An 18,313-nucleotide genomic window follows, 5' to 3' on the forward strand; every position below is an offset into this window, starting at 1 on the left:
CTGTATTTGCCACCTGGTCGAGGAAAAGGGACACGATCTGCCCGACTGGCAATGCTTGTAGCACGTCCATTTATCGTACTCCACGGGGGACTCCACGGGTTCCTGGATCTGTGTTTCAGATCTTGTCTTTTCCTCACCCCCGCTATCTTCCCCATGATAAATCGATTACGAGTGATGCTTGTGCAGCTTCCTGTTCCTCGATCCTGCATACAAGCTGCATTGGCGTTTGCCACCCAGCCTTTTCCTTTCTATATAAGAATATATATATATATTTTTTTAGTTCACTATGATACGACATTTGTTGGAATCAAATGGAACAGTGTACTTCTGTCCTACGGGATAGGCTGTTAATGCTGACTAGATGCTCAGTCAGGACACTCGAATCGGGGAACGCAAAGCCAAGGCGCGCAAGCGCCCAACTGCATTGGGCGAACAACGAAAAAGCTCTGAGAAGTGACTACTGTTTCTCTTGGGAATTGAGCTTTAACTCATATGAAAGTGAAACAGAAATGAAAAGAAAGCTAGATAGTGAAGAAAAGAACCCTAAGAGTAACTGAAGACCGAGCACCGCAAGGAGAAAAGTGGTCCCCGTGCGCCCGAATAAACATGAAGCTCGCCATCTTCAGTCCGGACCTCACGCTACAACCTCAAGCTACCACCCCCTAAATGGACTGAGCCGCAATGTCCTGCTTACTGCCTATTGCTGACTATTTGAATACGGCAGCCTGCATGAGGTTTACTCGGCAGTGAGCCCTTAATCCAAGAGTAAGTCGGTCTCCGTGATTCCCGGTCCCTTGCGACCCTTGCAACCTGACGCCGTTTTCTGGGGCAAATAGTGGCTTCACATCCAGCTAAGGCAGCTGGCTCCGGCCAGCCATCAACGCTGCCCCTCATTCCCGACGACCTTAAATCCGCATCCGAACGGCGCGGCACCCGCACTGCCCAATCCACCCCAATGCACAGTCGCGAGACGTCCGCCGTCCGAGGGAGAGCTGCCGACCCTTCCACCCTCGCTCCTACCCTACAAACCCGTCGTGGCCACTCCGGGTCGAAGAGCCCCGACGTCTCAGCCGGGCGACCTGCAGGGTATGACGTGGGATTGGAAAGACGACCGTCGAATTCGTACGGCCACCACCGGCAGACGTCAATCGTTCATGGCATGCAGCACTCGCGCAATACAAGCATGGCAGGCTCAACCGCCTCTGCTAGCCCGCTGAGCCCCGAGCTGATCGCCTCCCTCGGCCGCGGCGGATTCGACGAAGCCGGCCTCCCGAACAAGCTGGAACAATCCGATGCGCATGCGAACTACCAGAACCCCGCCGGAATGGTGGCGAGTCACGGCATACAAGGAACGCTGAGCACCATTCAGGACAACGACATCGACGACGTCTTGAACGGCAGTCCAGCAAGCATAGTACATAAGCGCATGAATTCGGGAGGCATGTCACGGCGAGAGCGATCACATAGTCGCTCGCACTCGAAACACCATTCCGAGTCCAAGACGGTTGGAGAATACGCACTGCATCATCTATTCAACTCGGTAAGACACTGGCGGACTCAGGAGAAACCCTCGCTACGAGTGCTGATAAGAAAATAGTTCGTCGGACAAGCAGACAGTAAGATCAACCAAGCCATTCTGAAGCTGGGAGAGTCGGAAGCTCCTGTCGAGGAGGTCTGTGGGCCTGGGGCGGACCCCAATTTCGACCAGTTGATCTCGGCTTTGGGGCATATCGCCAGACAGAAACCGAAACCTCTCATTGATACCATCATGGTCTGGCGGAAAGCGAAGGGAGATGCAGCCATCACTGCAAGGCAAATGACGAACGAACAGCCGAAGCCAGTAGTCACGGAGAACGGCGTACTCATGCGCCGTAACACGGAACCAACGCAACCACATGCGGATCCATCTGTATCCGCCGAGCGGCCAGCACAGCAGACAACGTTGCTTGGTCGCCATGATGATGTTGCGCTGGTAGAACGACGAGCGACCGTCTCTGTATACCTAGTCTGCAGAGTTCTGATTGAGATATTCAATCAGAGCAGTCTGGCATCTATCACGTTGGATATGGCAGATCGTCTGGAAGATATCGTGTTCGGTCAGCTGAAAACTGTTGATCCTGATCAGATCTCCGCGTCACCACTTCGAATGGCAAATTGGAGAATCTATGGTCAACTTCTTGGGATCATGAGCGAACAGAACTTCTCCAGTGTCGCAAACCGGTTCCTGTCGGAACTTGACCAGTACCAGAAGAATGAAATTGCCCGGGGTCCATCGCGCGAGGTCGATGCGAAGGCGGAGCTCTTGATCCTCGGCATGAGGTACTTGCGTCTACCCATGAACCCAGACACCTGGAGCAAGTCATGCGACTTCATGCGGTCTCTGGCTCGTCTGTTTGTCAATGCCCATGGGCAAAAGATCAAGCAGGCCTACTGCTACTTAATTGAGAAGCTGCTACTACCTGTTGCGGCCAATCCGTCTGTGGACCTTTCTCTCCCTAGATGGAAAGAGTTCTTGGAGTTGGTACAATCACGACTGGCACAGCTTCTCACCAAGCCTCGTCATTGGGCTGCTTCATTCTCGTTGAACGTATTGTTGCTGTGCATCTCTAACAAGGAAACCTTTTCTTCCCAGTGGCTCTCAATGATATCCAGCTTGCCTGCACGACTTAAGGATCGACCTACTCGTGCTCCAGCTCTGCAGGCTATGTGCCGGCTTGTCTGGACCTACTTCTTCCGCTATTCCGACTCCCCAACAACGGCCCTTCGCAAGGTTGAGGAAGTGGCCAAGATTGCGCTTCCCACCGGAAAGAGGACGTATCTCAGCGCTGAACCGGCCTTTGCAGATCCATTAATTCAACTGATCCGAATGATTGGATTCAAGCACCCCGACGTCTGCTTCAGGACTATCATATTCCCTCTGATCAACTCAGATCTCTTCTTGTCCGGCCGTGAGTTGAAGATCGAACAGATGGAGCCGGAGAAGATGGTCATTGGTATCCGTGCCTTCCTTGCTACTATGTCCGATTTAGAGACAAGCGATCAGCTCTGCCCTCCGTTCCCTACCGGCTCGCTACCCAACCCATTTATGGATTCATCAATTCCGGTGTACTTCCATCGCCCGCAGTTGCTTGCCGAACACAAGGTGACAACCGCGTCACAGCAGCCCAACCCTGCAGAATCGAGTCCCGTGAACATGTCCCGATTGAGCGACAATGTCAAGGAATACTATCTTCGTTTCTGTGAGGTCCTTGGGAAAATTACGATCCTGTGCGACAATACTTTTGGTGGACAAGCGGTCCTTGATGAGAAGTTTGGAGGAACGACCCCAAAGACACCTATCACTGATGCCTTCGGGTTTGGACGACGTGATGATCACGTCAACACACTGGACCAGAAGCAAGGCTTCTACGATCTTCTCCATGTGGCGGTGCAGGCTTTGCCCCGCTGTCTTTCGGAACATATTCCATTCAACTCGTTAATCAATCTCCTTTGTACGGGAACCGCTCATGTCAAATCAAACATCGCAATTTCCTCGGCAGAATCGCTCAAAGCAATTGCTCGGCAATCGCATGCTCAGCAGGTGACCATTGGCTTTGCAAGATTCATCTTCAACTTTGATGCACGGTATTCTACCATGTCTGATGAGGAGATGCTCGGGCCTGGCCACATCGAATCCACGTTGAGGCTATACGTCGAGCTGCTACATATCTGGATCGATGAAATCAAGCAAAAGACCAAGGAAGCGGCCTCGGACCAACTTGAAAAGTCCATCTCTGGCAGTCGCGCTCTACACCTGGATCTGTCAACCGTCCTCGCTCATGTGGAAGAAATCGAATCGCATGGTCTTTTCTTCCTGTGCTCTCAATCGAGAAGAGTTCGGGCCTTTGCTATCAACGTATTGCGCTTGATCACTGAGTTTGACAGTGCACTCGGGAAGGAGAACACGAGAATCATTAGAATTCTCGAGGCCGATTCTCTGCAGATTTTGGATGTGAAAGATGAACAGCTCACAGTCGCGGAGAGGAGCCGTATTCAAAAGGGTAAGCGAAGGAGTGCATCTCAGAATACCCTTATCGAACTGTGCTCCAGCGAAGTCTCCTACGACTCAACTCTGTGGGCCAAAGTCTTCCCCAACATGATTCGGGTTAGCTTCGAGACGTGCCCCTTTGCTGTGACTCTTGGCCGGGAGATTGTGTGTGCACGTCTTCTGCAGATGCACAAGACTATTACCTCCCTCGCGGAGAGGACACGACCTCAGTATTCTTCCCCGGTGGACGTTCACCAACGTCCCATAGGTCGGAGCAATATGACGGCAGAGATTCTAGTTGAACAGTGGAAGCTTTACCTGGTCATGGCCTGCACTACTGTCACCAGTGTTGGTGCTCAGTCTCAGAGCCAGCTGGCAAATGCCCAACACGCTCGCAAGGCTTCCAAAGGAGCCCAATCTCAAGACAAGATCAGCTCTGCCCGCAGTCTCTTTGCCTTCGTCATTCCTCTTCTCTCTGCCGAACGCGATTCCATTCGAAATGCTATCGTGGTGGCCTTAGGCTCTATCCATAAAAACCTCTATCGTACCTTGTTGGAGTCATTGCAGTACGCAGTCACTACCTGCAACGAAGAGGCCAAGATTCGCATTGGTACCCATCATCGCACCCCTAGCAGCCCCCTCCGCAATAGAAACACGGAGCGCTTGCGTACGGAGGTGACGCATGTCTATAAGCTTACTTCTCACTTCCTACGAGAGCCCGAAGTGTACAACGACGACTGGGTGGTCAACAACCTCATTACCTATGCCAAGGATATCCGGATCTTCTTGAGTGATGCGGAGGTTCAGAACGACTGGGAATTCCAGCGCTTGCGATTCCATTACTGTGGGTTGATGGAGGAGCTCTTTGAGGGGGTCAATCGCACGAAAGATCCTTCTCGCTGGATTCCTTTCGAGTCCCGCAAGTCTGCATTCTCTCTAATGGAAGACTGGTGCGGCTACTCGCCCAACCAGGCACAGATTTCACAGAGAGAAGACAACATGCGCAAGTTTGCAATGGCCCAGCCGCACGAAGGTGGTGAAATGAGGAATGCGGCAGCTGCCTTGGAAATCGAAAAGAAGAACCTCCGCGCAGCAGCATTGAGTGCCATGGCCTCTCTATGTGCTGGTCCGATTAGCATCACAACTGAAAGTGGATCTGTGCTTCAGTTCGATGTCGGTCGAATGCTCTCGTGGATCGATATCATCTTCAGCACCGTCAGCGATAAGTGGCATTCGATTGGCCGTCGCGCGTTGAAGAATCTCATTATCCACAACAAGGAACACTCCTACTTGATGGAGCGCTCAATCGAGATGTGCTATGTCACAGAGCGTCCCAAGGCGATCGAGAGTTATTTCGAGGTGGTGACCGAGGTGCTCTTGGAGCATCCGGATTACCCACTTGAATTCCGGAGGGTCTTGGGCGCCGTCTTGGTGACTCTCGGTAACCAAAAGCGCGAAATTCGGATGAAGTCGGCCAAGCTCCTTAGAAAATTGGAAGAGCGTCAACAGAAGAACTCCCGTCTCCAAGATTTCGACATCAGCATCTCAGATAAGACCACTGCAGTCTACAAGCTTGCTCAGTTCGATATCTCCAAGCGGCTAGCCAACCAGCACTCTGACTTGGCTTTCACACTATTCTCCGAGTTCGCACTGCACTTCCGCAGCCTGCGCCCTGACAGCCAGCGTAATATGGTAGCTGCCATCTTGCCATGGGTCCAGACCATGGAGTTACAGGTGGATCCCAATGGTGGCCCAACAGCCACGTCGTACATGCTCCTTGCAAATCTCTTTGAGATCACCATCCGCTGCAGCACTGTCCTCCCCAACCAGGTCCAGGCGCTATGGCAAGCGCTAGCCACGGGACCCCACGGCGGCAACGTCCAGCTTGTCCTTGACTTCATCATCAGCCTTTGCTTGGAGCGCAAAGAGCAGAATTTTGTTGAGTACGCCAAGCAGGTTGTCGTTTTCCTCGCTGGAACCCCAGCAGGCTCAAAGGTTATCGAGTTCTTCCTCATGCAGGTCATGCCGAAGAACATGGTGCAGGAGCGGAAAGATCTCACGCCGCCTCCACCAGAAATGAAGAGTCTTCCGTATGTTGCCGACCTGGATACGGTTCTTCCAGTAGGAAACAAACAAGCAGGCCTGTCGCTGGGACAAGTGGCTCTCATTCTCCTCGTCGATCTCATGGTCGCCCCTGTCACACTGGCTTTGGATAATATTATCAAACTCCTCCATGTTGTCCTCATTCTCTGGGACCATTATACAGTGACTGTCCAAGAGCAGGCGCGAGAGATGCTGGTCCATCTTCTCCACGAGCTCGTTGCAGCAAAGTTGGAAGATGACGCCCCTGCTGGAACTCGACAGGCGATTGAAGACTTTGTCGAGTCGATTCGTAAAAGCGATCCGGCGGTGATCTGGGAATACGAAGAGAATCATGGCAAGGAAGAGGAAGATGATGATCGCAAGGTGCCCCAAGCTATGGGTGCAGTGACCCGTGATGTGATCAAGTTTTTCAGCTTTGGTTATGAGGGTATCGGTGATCTCTGGGCCAAGGAGGCACTGAATTGGGCGACGTCGTGCCCCGTCCGACATCTGGCATGTCGGTCGTTCCAGATCTTCCGGTGTATCTCGACCTCACTTGATTCGCGGATGCTGGCAGATATGCTTGCCCGCCTCTCCAACACTATTGCGGATGAAGAGACGGACTACCAAACCTTTTCAATGGAGATCCTCACCACGCTGAAGATTATCATCAGCTCTCTGACACCGTCGGACCTTTTACACTACCCTCAACTGTTTTGGACAACTTGCGCTTGTCTCAATACCATCCACGAAAGTGAATTCATCGAGAGTCTAGGTATGCTCGAGAAATTCCTTGACAGGTTGGACCTCGGTGACCCCATGGTGGTGACGCAACTCCTTGAGGGCCAGCCACCCAAGTGGGAAGGTGGATTCGATGGTCTCCAGGATCTGGTGTTCAAGGGCCTCAGGTCATCTGAATCCTTTGAGCGTGCACTGGACGTTCTGCACCGTTTGAGCGGGTTGCCAAACAACGAACTCATCGGAGACGGGACACGTCAACTATTTACCATCCTTGCCAATCTGCCTCATTTCCTCCAGTGTTTTGACCGCGGGTTCGCTGACCAGAAGCCCATTATGCATGCCAGTTTGCTTGCACGCGTGGCAGAGAATGAGCGATGCCCACGGCTTGCAGCGTCGATCTTTGGTTTCGCAAACCAACAATACAAAGCCGAAAATGTCTTTTTGGACCATATTGTGACTGAGATCAAGTCATACTACTTCCCGCAGTTGGACTTCCAATGCTTGATCTTCCTGATGGGTCTTCTCACCAACACAACAGACTGGTTCCGAATTAAGACAATGAATATTCTCTGCGTCCTGATCCCCGAGGTTGACATGCGCCGGAATGAGGTCACTTGTCATGGCCCGGATCTGATATCCCCATTATTGAGACTTCTCCAGACCAACCTCTGCCCTCAGGCTCTGGAGGTCTTGGATCACATTATGACTGTATCTGGCAACCCGATGGAGCGTCATCACCTGCGCATGAGTATGGCATCATCCACCTCGTCTCGTGCTATCCGCAAAGAATACGAGCGGATTCAAAGTCTATACGGCATCCCCGAGCCTTCGGGTTGGTCTGTGCCTATGCCGGCGACTCAGTCAGTCATGACTCGCAACAATGTGCATGCCGTATTCTACACGTGTGCCGAGGCCGATGATTTGACCGTCCAAGACAGCATGACGCCTAATGTGGAGTTCCGTGCGGAGGAATACACTGACTCGTTCTTCCCGATGCGAGCTGATACAATGAAGTCTGTGGACACGCAGAATGATGGTAACATGGGTGATATTGTGCAGAAACTGGACAGCCTGGACGATTTCTTTGATGAGGAAACCGATGCCAGCATGCCTACGCTCAACCCAGTTGCAACGCCAATGATACGAGGCTTTACTGGAAGCTACGTCGATACCAATGCTCATCTGTACGATCAGCAAACGGCGCCCATTCTGCGCAAATCACTGGCTCGAACGGGCTCTACGTCGTCCTTTCACAACGGTCTTGCCGAAACCCGCACAGCAAACTTCCGCTTTGACGGACCCGGCATACCATCGCCGGTGAGTGCAGCACCCCACAGCTCGGGTCAGACGTTGCGACCGGCCTCCCATACTCGATCTGTCACTTCCCCTGCCAACAACCTGTTTGTCCAAACACAGGCCTTGGCACCACACGGCACGCTACCCGTGGGCCTCAATGACTCCGCCTTCATGTCCGACGACGAGATCGAGGAAGCGCACTCGGATATGGAAGAGCGACCTGTAACCAGACGGCCATACCCACAAATGCCGCCCATGATCCGCAGCGCAACAGACAGTCCCCACTCCCTCGAATCCATGATTCGCAGCGGCATGCGCCGACTCACCGGCGGCGCAGCCAACCGGGAAAAGGAACGGCAGCGGGACCACCTCCGCGCACAGCATCGCGCCATAGTCCAGACAGCCAACTCTCCCCGTGTCCCCAAGGTACCAGAGGAGTACCTTGCCGGACCAACCAGCCACCCGGCATCCCCGAGATGATGATTGGCCCCAAATATTGATATTGTGTTTTCGATTTCATTCTGCTGTATTCTCCAAGTATGGGCATTTTTTCGCGTGCTTAGATCACCCCTCATACCCTTTGCCTCTCAATTTTGTTACACGAGACTTGCCATGGCGCGTTGATCCGCGCGTATTGAATCCCTGTATATTATCTACATCATGGTTATTCTAAGGCACCTAGGTAGATGGGGTGTTGACAATTCACGAGTCATATGATAAGGATTCATCTTAACTTTCAATTCTATACTATGTGTCATAGACCAGCGGGGCTCCCCGTTCCCGCCAATGCGCTTTCAATGCAATGTCTCTTGTAAAAATATGTTCAAGATTGAAAATTCATCGAGTAGCCTCCAGTTTTGGGATCCTGCACAAAATTGAAGTTGTCCGTTGATAGACCGAATGGTTTCAAAATACCATTACCCAACTGGATAAGTGTTAGTTTTAAAAGAAATATAAGATCATCAAGTAGGGGTCACTTACGCCCTTCAATTTTGACATCATCTCACCCATCTCCTTTTCACGGGCCTCCTTGATCCGATCCGGCAGCTCCAAAAGGGCCCGTTGGACAATCCGTTGATCACTCGTTGGGAGATTTTCCATAGCAGCAAGAGCCTGGTAGTCTTCCGCAGCACCCTGTAGACTGGCCCAGCCCCCTATTTGAGATTTAGCCTTGGCCCGTCGCATAAGGGCCTTGGCTCGGATGCGCAAGACGTTGGTGCGCTGCTCGTCCTGCTCTTTCAAACGCTTCAGCTCCTTTTCCTCTGCCTCGTCATCCTCTCCGGAGAGTTCGACGACGGCATCGTCCCTTTCTGTGTTGCTTCCTGAGGGTAGAGGTTCCTTCGAGTCGCTTTGGTCCTTTTTCTCGTCGGGTGGCGGAATAATCTTGTCCAAGCGCTCGATTGACATCGTTGCTGAGTCGACTGCTGACTTCCAATCCTCTAGCTTCAAATAAGTGGCGGCAATGTTGCTCCGAAGCACTGCGACATCGTAGTCAAGGTAGTTCGGACATGAAGCGAGCGCTCGGTCGTATGAGGAAATAGCCTGGTCGTAGCATCCCGCGCTGAACAGCTGGTTCGCCTCTGCCTTGATCTCTTGCGCTTCCTTCAGAAGACTCTATCACAATCACGAGGATTAGTTCACTTTCGCCCACGCGGAGTATCGCAACGACTCACTGCTTCTTCCTCTGCGGGAAACCGCGCATCGTGGAAGACCTCTTCATCGCTCTCCGCATCGGCCTCAGTGTGAGGATGATTATCTTCGCGCTTCGAAGCGGGATCTGAATTGCCCGCCCTAGACATGTTGGTATGCAGCAGCGAAGAAAGAGGACGTTGAATGTCACCGATCACGGGACGGACGATAAGCACTCCCCGCGCCCTTATCGAACAGGCATTTCATCCCCTCAGTTCCTCACTGTACATAGACAACACACAACACACAATCATGGCACAAAGCAAGGAGTGAGTGGATGTATTTTTTTGCTAGTATTGGCATTCAATTGACAGATATTGCAGAACTCCCCGTATTCGGGCATGTCTCTTCGACATGGATGGCCTGCTGATTGACTCAGAGGACAAGTACACGATGATCACCAACGAGGTCCTTCAGATGTATGGCAAGCCTAATCTGCCCTGGTCAGTCAAGGCTCAATTGCAGGGACGCCCCCAACCCGAGGTATGTATTCTGTTCCGTCCTATAGTCGCACCGAAGAGCCAATAGTAACAATTCATACAGGCCAGCAAAATCTTCCACGACTGGGCGAAACTGCCTATTACTCCCGAGGAGACCGCTGCCAAGCAATCTTCTCTCCAAGCCAAGTACTTCCCGCAGAGTGGACCGCTGCCAGGCGTCCCTGCTCTGCTGTCCAAACTTGTGTCGACCCAGACTACAGACCAGCCTTGCCATATCGCATTGGCAACATCCTCCAACAGCAGGAATTTCAAGCTGAAGACGGACCACCTAACTGATCTCTTTGCCGCATTCCCCGAGGTCCACCGTGTTCTTGGCGATGACCCACGGATTGGAAAGGGACGAGGCAAGCCCCTGCCAGATATCTACCTGCTCGCCCTGGAGACCATCAATGAGGACTTGCGCAGTAAGGGCCAAACTGAAATCAAGCCTGAAGAATGCCTGGTCTTTGAAGATGCGGTTCCTGGCGTTGAGGCTGGTCGCCGGGCTGGTATGCAGGTCGTCTGGTGCCCTCACCCTGGTCTGCTTGAGGCGTACAAGGGCCGCGAGGAAGAAGTACTTGCGGGACTGACGGGCTCTCACAAAGAAGAGGAGAAGACAGAGGCGGAGAAGGAGGCAGACCAATTGCAAGCATCGCGTGTCCTGGGCGCTGGCAAGCCTGGTGTCCTGGGCGATGGATGGGGACAGCTTTACAACTCCTTGGAAGACTTCCCCTTTGCACGATATGGCATTCAAATTCCGTGAGTATGCATATGCCGGCTTTAGATCACAGGAGGATAAGCTTTTACAGTACATAGGGCTTCCCATAAACCTCCGTCAACTGACCTGTCTTCGGTTTGAACATCTCTTTCTCACTGCTTGGTCACTTCTAGTCATTATCTGATCGTATCCATAGACAATACCTGGTCATTCTCCTACTAACCACCTACGTACTACCTATTGATTGCTGCTGACTACCTATTTGTATTCTTGATCGTCCTACATATCCATAGCATATTTTACTGAAAAGTGTTTCACCGTGTTCATGAATGAATTGCAAGGGTATCAGATCACACATTTCCCCGGAGCTCGTCAAAAAAGCTTTCAAACTATCCAACCTGGGAAGCCCTTTGCTTCTTGTAGCCATTCTCCGGGGTCGGAGATTGATCCTCTTCAGTAGGACGCTTCTTTCCGTTAGATGCTGACAGGGCCTTCAACCCCAGCATCCGCTCCTGCTTCGATACGTGCTCAAGAAAGGCATCGTGATCAGCAGTAGAGCTAGCCGGCTTGCTCTCTGTCTCGAGCTCCGGGTCTCAGGTATTTCGAAAACAATCGATGAGCCTGTGATCAGCCCGGCCATTGATGGGTGGGGGAGATCAGCCAACCTTATTTCCATGGCGATATAGCGATGACCGCCACGGTCTAGCCTTGTCTTCTTTACCCTAGCAGTACTCCCAAAAATATATAGAAGATGTTCAGGAAGCGTTAATTTGCTTTGGGCCATCTCAAGTATACCCCTTCAATCCGAGTTCAGGAATGGCATCGACCAGACTTTCAGGCTGTTGTCTGCCCGTCCACCATTCTCATCCCGCCGTTGACCTGAGCAGGTGGCCATAACACTCCCTGTCGAATGGAACGCTGTGCTTGTAACGGTATCTATAACACATCAGCCATGCAAATTAGCAAGCAGAGAGGTCAAGAAACGTACCGTCGTGCACCTTGACTTCCCAATCTGGATCCTTAGCCCCCACAGTGTACGCAGGGTTCTTCCAGACCCTCATCATACCGTCCGTACCCCCAGCCCAGACCTCATGAGAGCTCTCTGCACCAGCGGAAACAACGTCGATCTTCATGCGCTGATTCGTCATCGCGTTCCGCCCTCGCAAATACCCGAGCATCTGTCCAGTCACGCGAATATCATACACTAGAACGCCATCACTCTTGCGCTCGGTGATGTATAAATACCGTCCGCAGGGACTCCACGAAAGTTGAGTGACACCCTTTCCTCCGATCTCCCGGTTAGCCTCAGTCTTTGCAATACTGAAGGTCCCCAACAGCTCCCCAGAGCCGTTGGAGCTGTAGAGCCCGACATGTCTGGTGAAAGTCCCAGCAGCAAGAATGCCATCGCCGGTGGGATTGATGGCCATGGCGGATACGATACCCTTCATACCAACACCACCCCCTACAATTTGCTTGCGCTTACTAGGGATTGTCGGCATCCAAGACACAGGACCGTCATTACCAGAACGGGAGACGTCGAACAGACAAATCATGCTATCCGATCCTGTCAAGAAATGGGTCCCTCCAAGCGTGGAGGGATACAGCAAAGAGTGCGGAGTAATAAATGCTTCGGTGGTCGGATTCACCAACGAGTAGCTCGCAACCGACATCGGAGCCAGCGCTGATGCTAACCTAATTGGGTGATCGCGGACCGAGGAAAGAAAGAGGCATGTGGTTGGATCCTGGAGATTAAAGAAAGGGTATATGGCCGATGCATAAGTTGGCTCTGCTGAAGGAAGTGTCGAGTAAGGAGAGAGACGATGTGCTGAACCTCTTTCTAGAAGATCCGGAGGTCTGACATTTGATGAGCAAGCCAGGTCTAGGAAAGGGAAAAAGAGAATGACTTACAGAATGAAGGTTCTGATATGATGATCCCCCGATTCAGCAAGGAGTGTGGTGCCGTCTGGGGTCCTATGGGAAGGTTCGTAAGCTGGACGCCATTTGGATCTATGAACCGGACTTACCATTCAGCACCTTTGAAATGGTGAGCGGAAAGATCCTCCTGAGCGTGGACCGCAGGATCTGTATTCGCGGAAGATGGAGATGCAGGATCCCCATAACTGGAAGACGAAAGACACTCCTCTTGTGAGGAAGAGGGAGATCCAATATCTCCGCGGTTGGGAGATGCGACATCAGGAATTGGCTCTACCAAGGAGTCCAAGGCTGTCGAGGCCACGCAAATGGGCGACCAGTTGTCGGTCATGATTGTGGAGAATCCAAAAAATGATTCGAAGCCGAAGCTTGGGCAGGCTGATGCTGAGAGTGGAGAATGAAGGGTCTTCAGGTGCAAGGAAGATCAAGATAATGGAAATCCTCAGTGAATAAGTTCAGCATTTGTGAAGCCACACATTTTGACAAACGACCATTGGTTTTGATTCGAGATGGTAGGGATTTTGCCACGGCTTGTTACCTGGCCGGCTATCCAGCGAGACCCTTTCTTTATAGCCAACTATCCTCTTGGATAACTTTTCGATATACCTGATCTGCTTCCAACGGCCTCGCAATATGCGCCCAGGCGTGCCTCGAAGTTTGGTGTCTGTCAGGAAGTCGGTATGTTCCTCATAATGCGGCCACAGATGTGTCCCTGGAATACTTCTGGATATTATTAAAAGGACTTTTATAGCACGGGCGTTTTCAACGAGAATAAATATATAAAACCGTGAAGCAGCCCTTGTAGTAGAAGTGGACGCGCTGACGTCGGGTCCGGGGAAACCATACGCCGATGCCGCAAATCTTATCGGACAACCGTGACTTTGTTGTTTGGGGAATTCAAGGGCCTGTACATTCCGATCACCATGTTCGCCCCCAAGTCTTCTGCTCCGCCTGCGGGCGGTCTCTCTATTAACACCGGCTCTGCCAATTCTTTGTTGTTAGTATCCATTGATTAAGCTCTCTCCCCCTGCTCCCCAACCTCCCCGAGCTCTCAGAGCTTGCCAAAGCTCAGCATTGCCCATCCCTCCCTTTGACTCGACGTTGATCATCACCCCCTGCTGCATCGCTTCAGGGTCGCGATTCGTCGTCGGTCTTCGGGCGGGTCGAGTTGCGCCACTTGCGCCAACATTTGACAACAAGCTAACAGACTCTTTTCCTCCGACAGTGGCGGCGCCAACACACAAACCTCATCCACACCGGGAACAACGGGAACTTCTGGCGGTCTCTTCGGAAATAACAGCTCGGCACAGCAATCAAAACCAGCAGGCGGCCTGTTTGGAGGTCTGGGTGGTGGAAACACACAGCAGTCGCAAAACACCATGTTCTCCGGCCTAGGTGGTCAGCAGCAGCAGCAGCAGCAGCAGCAAAGTGGGACGACTGGAGGTGGGCTCTTCGGAAGCTCGACCACTACAACGCCGCAGCCTCAGTCGGGCGGCCTGTTCGGAACAGCAGGGACTGGTGCGGGCGCTGGCACTGGCACCGCGCAGAGTGGAACTACCGGAGGTCTTTTCGGCGGTGGGCTTGGGGGTGGTACTACAACACAGACTCAGCAGAAGCCTGCCTTTGGTGGTCTCTTGTGAGTGAAACGTGATTAATCCTTCTTCGCTATAGCATTTCTAACCGATTCATTCTATTATATAGCGGCGGTGCACAAAGCACGCAACAACAGCCCCAGCAGCAACAACAAGCTCAGAAACCCACACTCTCCCTGTTCGGCAACCAAGGAGCAGCCCCGGGGGCCCAGCAGCCGCTGCAGCAGAGTACAGCGACAGGCAACGTGGTGCCTGGTGTTAAGGTCGATGTCAGCAACTTGTTACCAACCACTAAGTTCGAAAGCTGCGCGGATGAGATTCGGAACCACATCGAGATTATCGACAACTACATCCTCAACCAGATGAAGGTGTGCCATGAGGTTGCTGATATGCTTCCTACAATTGAAAAGCAGGGCTCGACCATCCCCAACGATGTGGAGTTCGTGCAGGGCAAGTTGGAGACTATCCAGCACGCGCTGGAGAACGATGCCGGTGACATTGACCAGCTGCGTGGCCTGGTCGGACGTGACGCCGCCGAGGCACAGGTCGCGTTCCGTGCCATTGATACCCTCAAGCTGCCTCTGCAGTACCAGTCCGCCAGTGGTGGTGGCTGGTGGTCGGTGCAAGATCAGAAGGTCGACCGACGATCTTTGCGTTCCACTCGCAAGAACACCCTTGCCCTTCCCGACGACGTGGAGGGCGACCCATCCACTGCTACATCCGTCAACGGTGTACCAGTCAACCTGATTGACTACTTTTCACAACGCTCAGATGAGATGAGCACCGTCCTTGAGCGGTACAAGGGAACTATCAAGGAAATTGAGGACCACCTGCACGGAGTCGAGCTTACATTGAACCGTCAAATCAGCGAGTTCGTCAGCTCCAAGTCTCGTGATAGTGCAGGTGCCGGGGCACCCAAGTCGGCTGTGAACGATCTGGCTGCGGTGCTAGGAGATGTTGAGGCTGGTATTATCGGAGTCGCAGCTCGGTTGGGAAGTGTCCAAGAGCAGGTGCAAGAGACATCCCTCGGTCCACTGTCCGTCGGCGATAGACTCGGGATTAACTAATGCATAATTTTATCTGTACACTAATGCAATGGGCTGGCCTCCGGCATGATATGCGGCGAACTATGGATATTTTATTCGTTGTACCTAGCCTTGTGACGTAGACAGTAACGAACTGAAGTGGTTGATAAGAACTCGAATTGTAGAAAAGCGAAAGAACCACGCCACCTTTCGGCTCCGAACCCCAGCATCATGAGATTAAATTTAGGTCGAGACCAAACCGAGCGTCTGGGAGAGATCCACGAGTATCGAGTAGTGTCCAGAACTGACGGGGCTCCGTTGCAAAAGAAGCCGCCACTCTTGCGTGATCGCCGCCCTAGCGCGCAACTCCGCCCGCTGCTTAAATACGACCTCCACTTTGCTTCAGATCACGGCGATTGCGTGTGCATACCGCTTTTATCTCCTGAAATGTCTTGGTGGTCTATCCAATGCAGCGGTGAGAATCTCATTCCGCTTAAAAAGAGGTCCCAAATCCGTCATTGGGTGTCTATGGCAAATCTTGCCATCAACGTCACCAAAATTGCGTGATCAGGTCCCTTAAACCGCCAGAATCCCGGGGGAAACACTCCCTTGATGCATGGCCCATTCTTCATTTCGTCACTGGTAAGGCATAAATTCCGGACCCATAATCTCTTGCCGCGCGCCGCTCATTTACCTGCGTTCCTTGGGTGATAATCGCGGGCGATGGCGCGATCCCCGTCAAACCCGGGCACCATTGGCGAGGCGCAATCACGCAAGATCTTCAAACCGTCTGGGATTGACTCATGGTTCGGAGTCCGCTGCAGTCCAAGGAGCTCTTCTATCTTTGGATTCATGTCTATATAAGGCCTGCAGCCCTCGGTTTAAACCTTGTCTATACATTCATCGTTATCTACAAGCCTCGGCGTGATTTGCATAGTCGGCCTTGTGCATATTATCATTAAGCTTGACCATGGCACCCTCCCTCGAAGTGCCCGTTACTTACGCTGCCCCTTCTACCTTTGGGAAATTCCCGGTTCCCAAGAAGGTGGTCGCCGGAGATAACAAGTTTGGCTACGTCCCCGGACGGACCACCGTCGAAGAGCACGTCGAATATCCCCATGAGGATCTTCTTCCTTCTTTCCCCGACATTCACTGGGCCCCCGTTGGGGAGGTCCCCTATTCAGACCGTGGCCTTCGAGGTGACCCCAAGTTTCGCAATCTGTTAGCAGACGCCACGGCTGTCTTTGACTACAACCCCAAAATCGGCACTGAGATCCATGGTGTTGACCTTTCCAATCTCACCGATGCTCAGAAGGACGACCTGGCTCGTCTGATTGCGTACCGCGGAGTCGTGTTCTTCCGGTCACAAAAGTCATTTGATGTCGAGGCTCAACGGAAACTCGGACAGCACTTTGGCACTCTCCACAAGGTACGCTACCACAGTGGGATCGATGAAAGCACGTTCTAATTGTGTGCAGCATGCAACTACCTCTGTTCCCCGAAAGAAGGGACTCGAAGATGTCCATGTTGTTTACACCGGTGACAACTCCGGCGACAACCGTGCTTTGTTCAGTCCAAGCTTTCTGTGGCATTCAGATGTTACTTATGAAGTGCAACCACCATCTTACACCTCTCTGAAGCTCTTGGCCGGTCCGCCTACCGGTGGCGGTGGCGATACCCTTTGGTCCTCGCAGTACGCTGCGTATGACGTTCTTTCCCCATATATGCAGACCTATCTCAAGGGCTTGACAGCCGTGCATTCTGCGAATATGCAGGCTAACGACTCGCGGGCCCTTGGCCGACCCGTCCGCCGTGATCCCGTCACCACTGTTCACCCTCTTATCCGAACGAATCCTGTCACGGGTTGGAACGCCCTGTTTTTCAATCCCGGCTTCGTGACTAAGATCATCGGCATCCCCAAGGGTGAGAGTGACGCCATTGTCCGGTACCTCACCGACGTGGTGGCCACGACTCAAGAGATGCATGCTCGATTCCAATGGGGCAAAGACGACGTTGCTCTCTGGGACAACCGCACAACTGTATGTGAACCTTGCCAGAGCCATCTGGAATTTGGTACTGACTCAACTTGCTTAGACACACACTGCTTCCTACGGATTCACTCCCCACCGAAGACACGCTGTGCGAGTCTGTTGCCATGCCGAGCGCCCTGTGCTCGAGGAGTTGGGCAAGTCGCAAGAAGAAGAGCTGAATGCTTTGTATGGATTGCCGGCCGTCAACAAGGACGGATCGCGGCAGTCAAACTATAACGATTGATGGTCATGGGAACAATCTTCATTGGAGCGTTTTTCTTTAGTATACAGGCATGGTAATAGGCAGTCTGCGAGTCTGCAGGCGTTAGGGCATTATCAATTTATGGCAACGCTAGGTGACAACATATTCAGGGATATAGTAATACAGAGCTCTTTTCGCTTCTAGTTTTCCAATATATTACTAGTTTTAGTAACGCATTAAATCGTCGCTGTTCGTCATGATTAATAATTTCGACACCCTATGACACCGAATCACCCTCTGTTTAATGTAGAGGCGTTGGACCCTACTGTCCCTATTCTAAATAGCTTTAATTATACTATAGACGTATTTCGTAACGAACCGGTCGAGTTTACGCGCGGTAGTGCTCTCGAGAGTCTACTGGTATTTTAAAACACCTTTTAAAACACCTCGTCAATCAGCTTCATCTCTTCGACTTTCTCTTCTTCAACTTGTTTTCTCCC

The 18,313-nt window shown here is 52.2% G+C and overlaps 6 protein-coding genes across 6 annotated transcripts; 4 read left to right on the forward strand and 2 right to left on the reverse strand.

The window, feature by feature from the left end:
- Nucleotides 1-838: 838 nt before the first annotated feature.
- On the forward strand, nucleotides 839-8,626 carry N7498_008041 (putative cell morphogenesis protein (PAG1); the record flags this gene model as incomplete). Its single annotated transcript, XM_058455103.1, has 2 exons — nucleotides 839-1,540; nucleotides 1,598-8,626. Coding segments are annotated over 2 exons (7,731 nt in total), but the record flags the coding sequence as incomplete, so codon positions are not given.
- Nucleotides 8,627-8,969: 343 nt separating this feature from the next.
- N7498_008042 (uncharacterized protein) lies at nucleotides 8,970-9,945 on the reverse strand (the record flags this gene model as incomplete). The annotated part of the gene is made up of 3 exons (XM_058455104.1): nucleotides 8,970-9,071; nucleotides 9,128-9,760; nucleotides 9,820-9,945. 3 exons carry the CDS (start codon nucleotides 9,943-9,945, stop codon nucleotides 8,970-8,972), a joined length of 861 nt encoding a protein of 286 aa, XP_058305092.1.
- A 142-nt stretch (nucleotides 9,946-10,087) lies between these two features.
- Nucleotides 10,088-11,077, forward strand: N7498_008043 (haloacid dehalogenase superfamily protein; the record flags this gene model as incomplete). The annotated part of the gene is made up of 3 exons (XM_058455105.1): nucleotides 10,088-10,104; nucleotides 10,159-10,318; nucleotides 10,379-11,077. 3 exons carry the CDS (start codon nucleotides 10,088-10,090, stop codon nucleotides 11,075-11,077), a joined length of 876 nt encoding a protein of 291 aa, XP_058305093.1.
- A 754-nt stretch (nucleotides 11,078-11,831) lies between these two features.
- Nucleotides 11,832-13,295, reverse strand: N7498_008044 (uncharacterized protein; the record flags this gene model as incomplete). Its single annotated transcript, XM_058455106.1, has 4 exons — nucleotides 11,832-11,968; nucleotides 12,021-12,886; nucleotides 12,941-13,003; nucleotides 13,057-13,295. The coding sequence occupies 4 exons, from the start codon at nucleotides 13,293-13,295 to the stop codon at nucleotides 11,832-11,834; spliced, it is 1,305 nt and encodes a 434-aa protein (XP_058305094.1).
- Nucleotides 13,296-13,797: 502 nt separating this feature from the next.
- N7498_008045 (uncharacterized protein) lies at nucleotides 13,798-15,623 on the forward strand (the record flags this gene model as incomplete). Its single annotated transcript, XM_058455107.1, has 3 exons — nucleotides 13,798-13,961; nucleotides 14,190-14,600; nucleotides 14,666-15,623. The coding sequence occupies exons 1-3, from the start codon at nucleotides 13,888-13,890 to the stop codon at nucleotides 15,621-15,623; spliced, it is 1,443 nt and encodes a 480-aa protein (XP_058305095.1). The 5' UTR covers nucleotides 13,798-13,887.
- A 928-nt stretch (nucleotides 15,624-16,551) lies between these two features.
- On the forward strand, nucleotides 16,552-17,943 carry N7498_008046 (TauD/TfdA dioxygenase family protein; the record flags this gene model as incomplete). Its single annotated transcript, XM_058455108.1, has 3 exons — nucleotides 16,552-17,010; nucleotides 17,060-17,620; nucleotides 17,676-17,943. The coding sequence occupies 3 exons, from the start codon at nucleotides 16,552-16,554 to the stop codon at nucleotides 17,853-17,855; spliced, it is 1,200 nt and encodes a 399-aa protein (XP_058305096.1). The 3' UTR covers nucleotides 17,856-17,943.
- Nucleotides 17,944-18,313: the final 370 nt, after the last annotated feature.

The sequence above is a fragment of the Penicillium cinerascens genome (assembly GCF_028974065.1).
Source record: "Penicillium cinerascens strain IBT 15544 chromosome Unknown scaffold_4_segment0_segment0, whole genome shotgun sequence".
In the NCBI taxonomy this organism is placed as follows: Eukaryota; Fungi; Ascomycota; class Eurotiomycetes; order Eurotiales; family Aspergillaceae; genus Penicillium; species Penicillium cinerascens.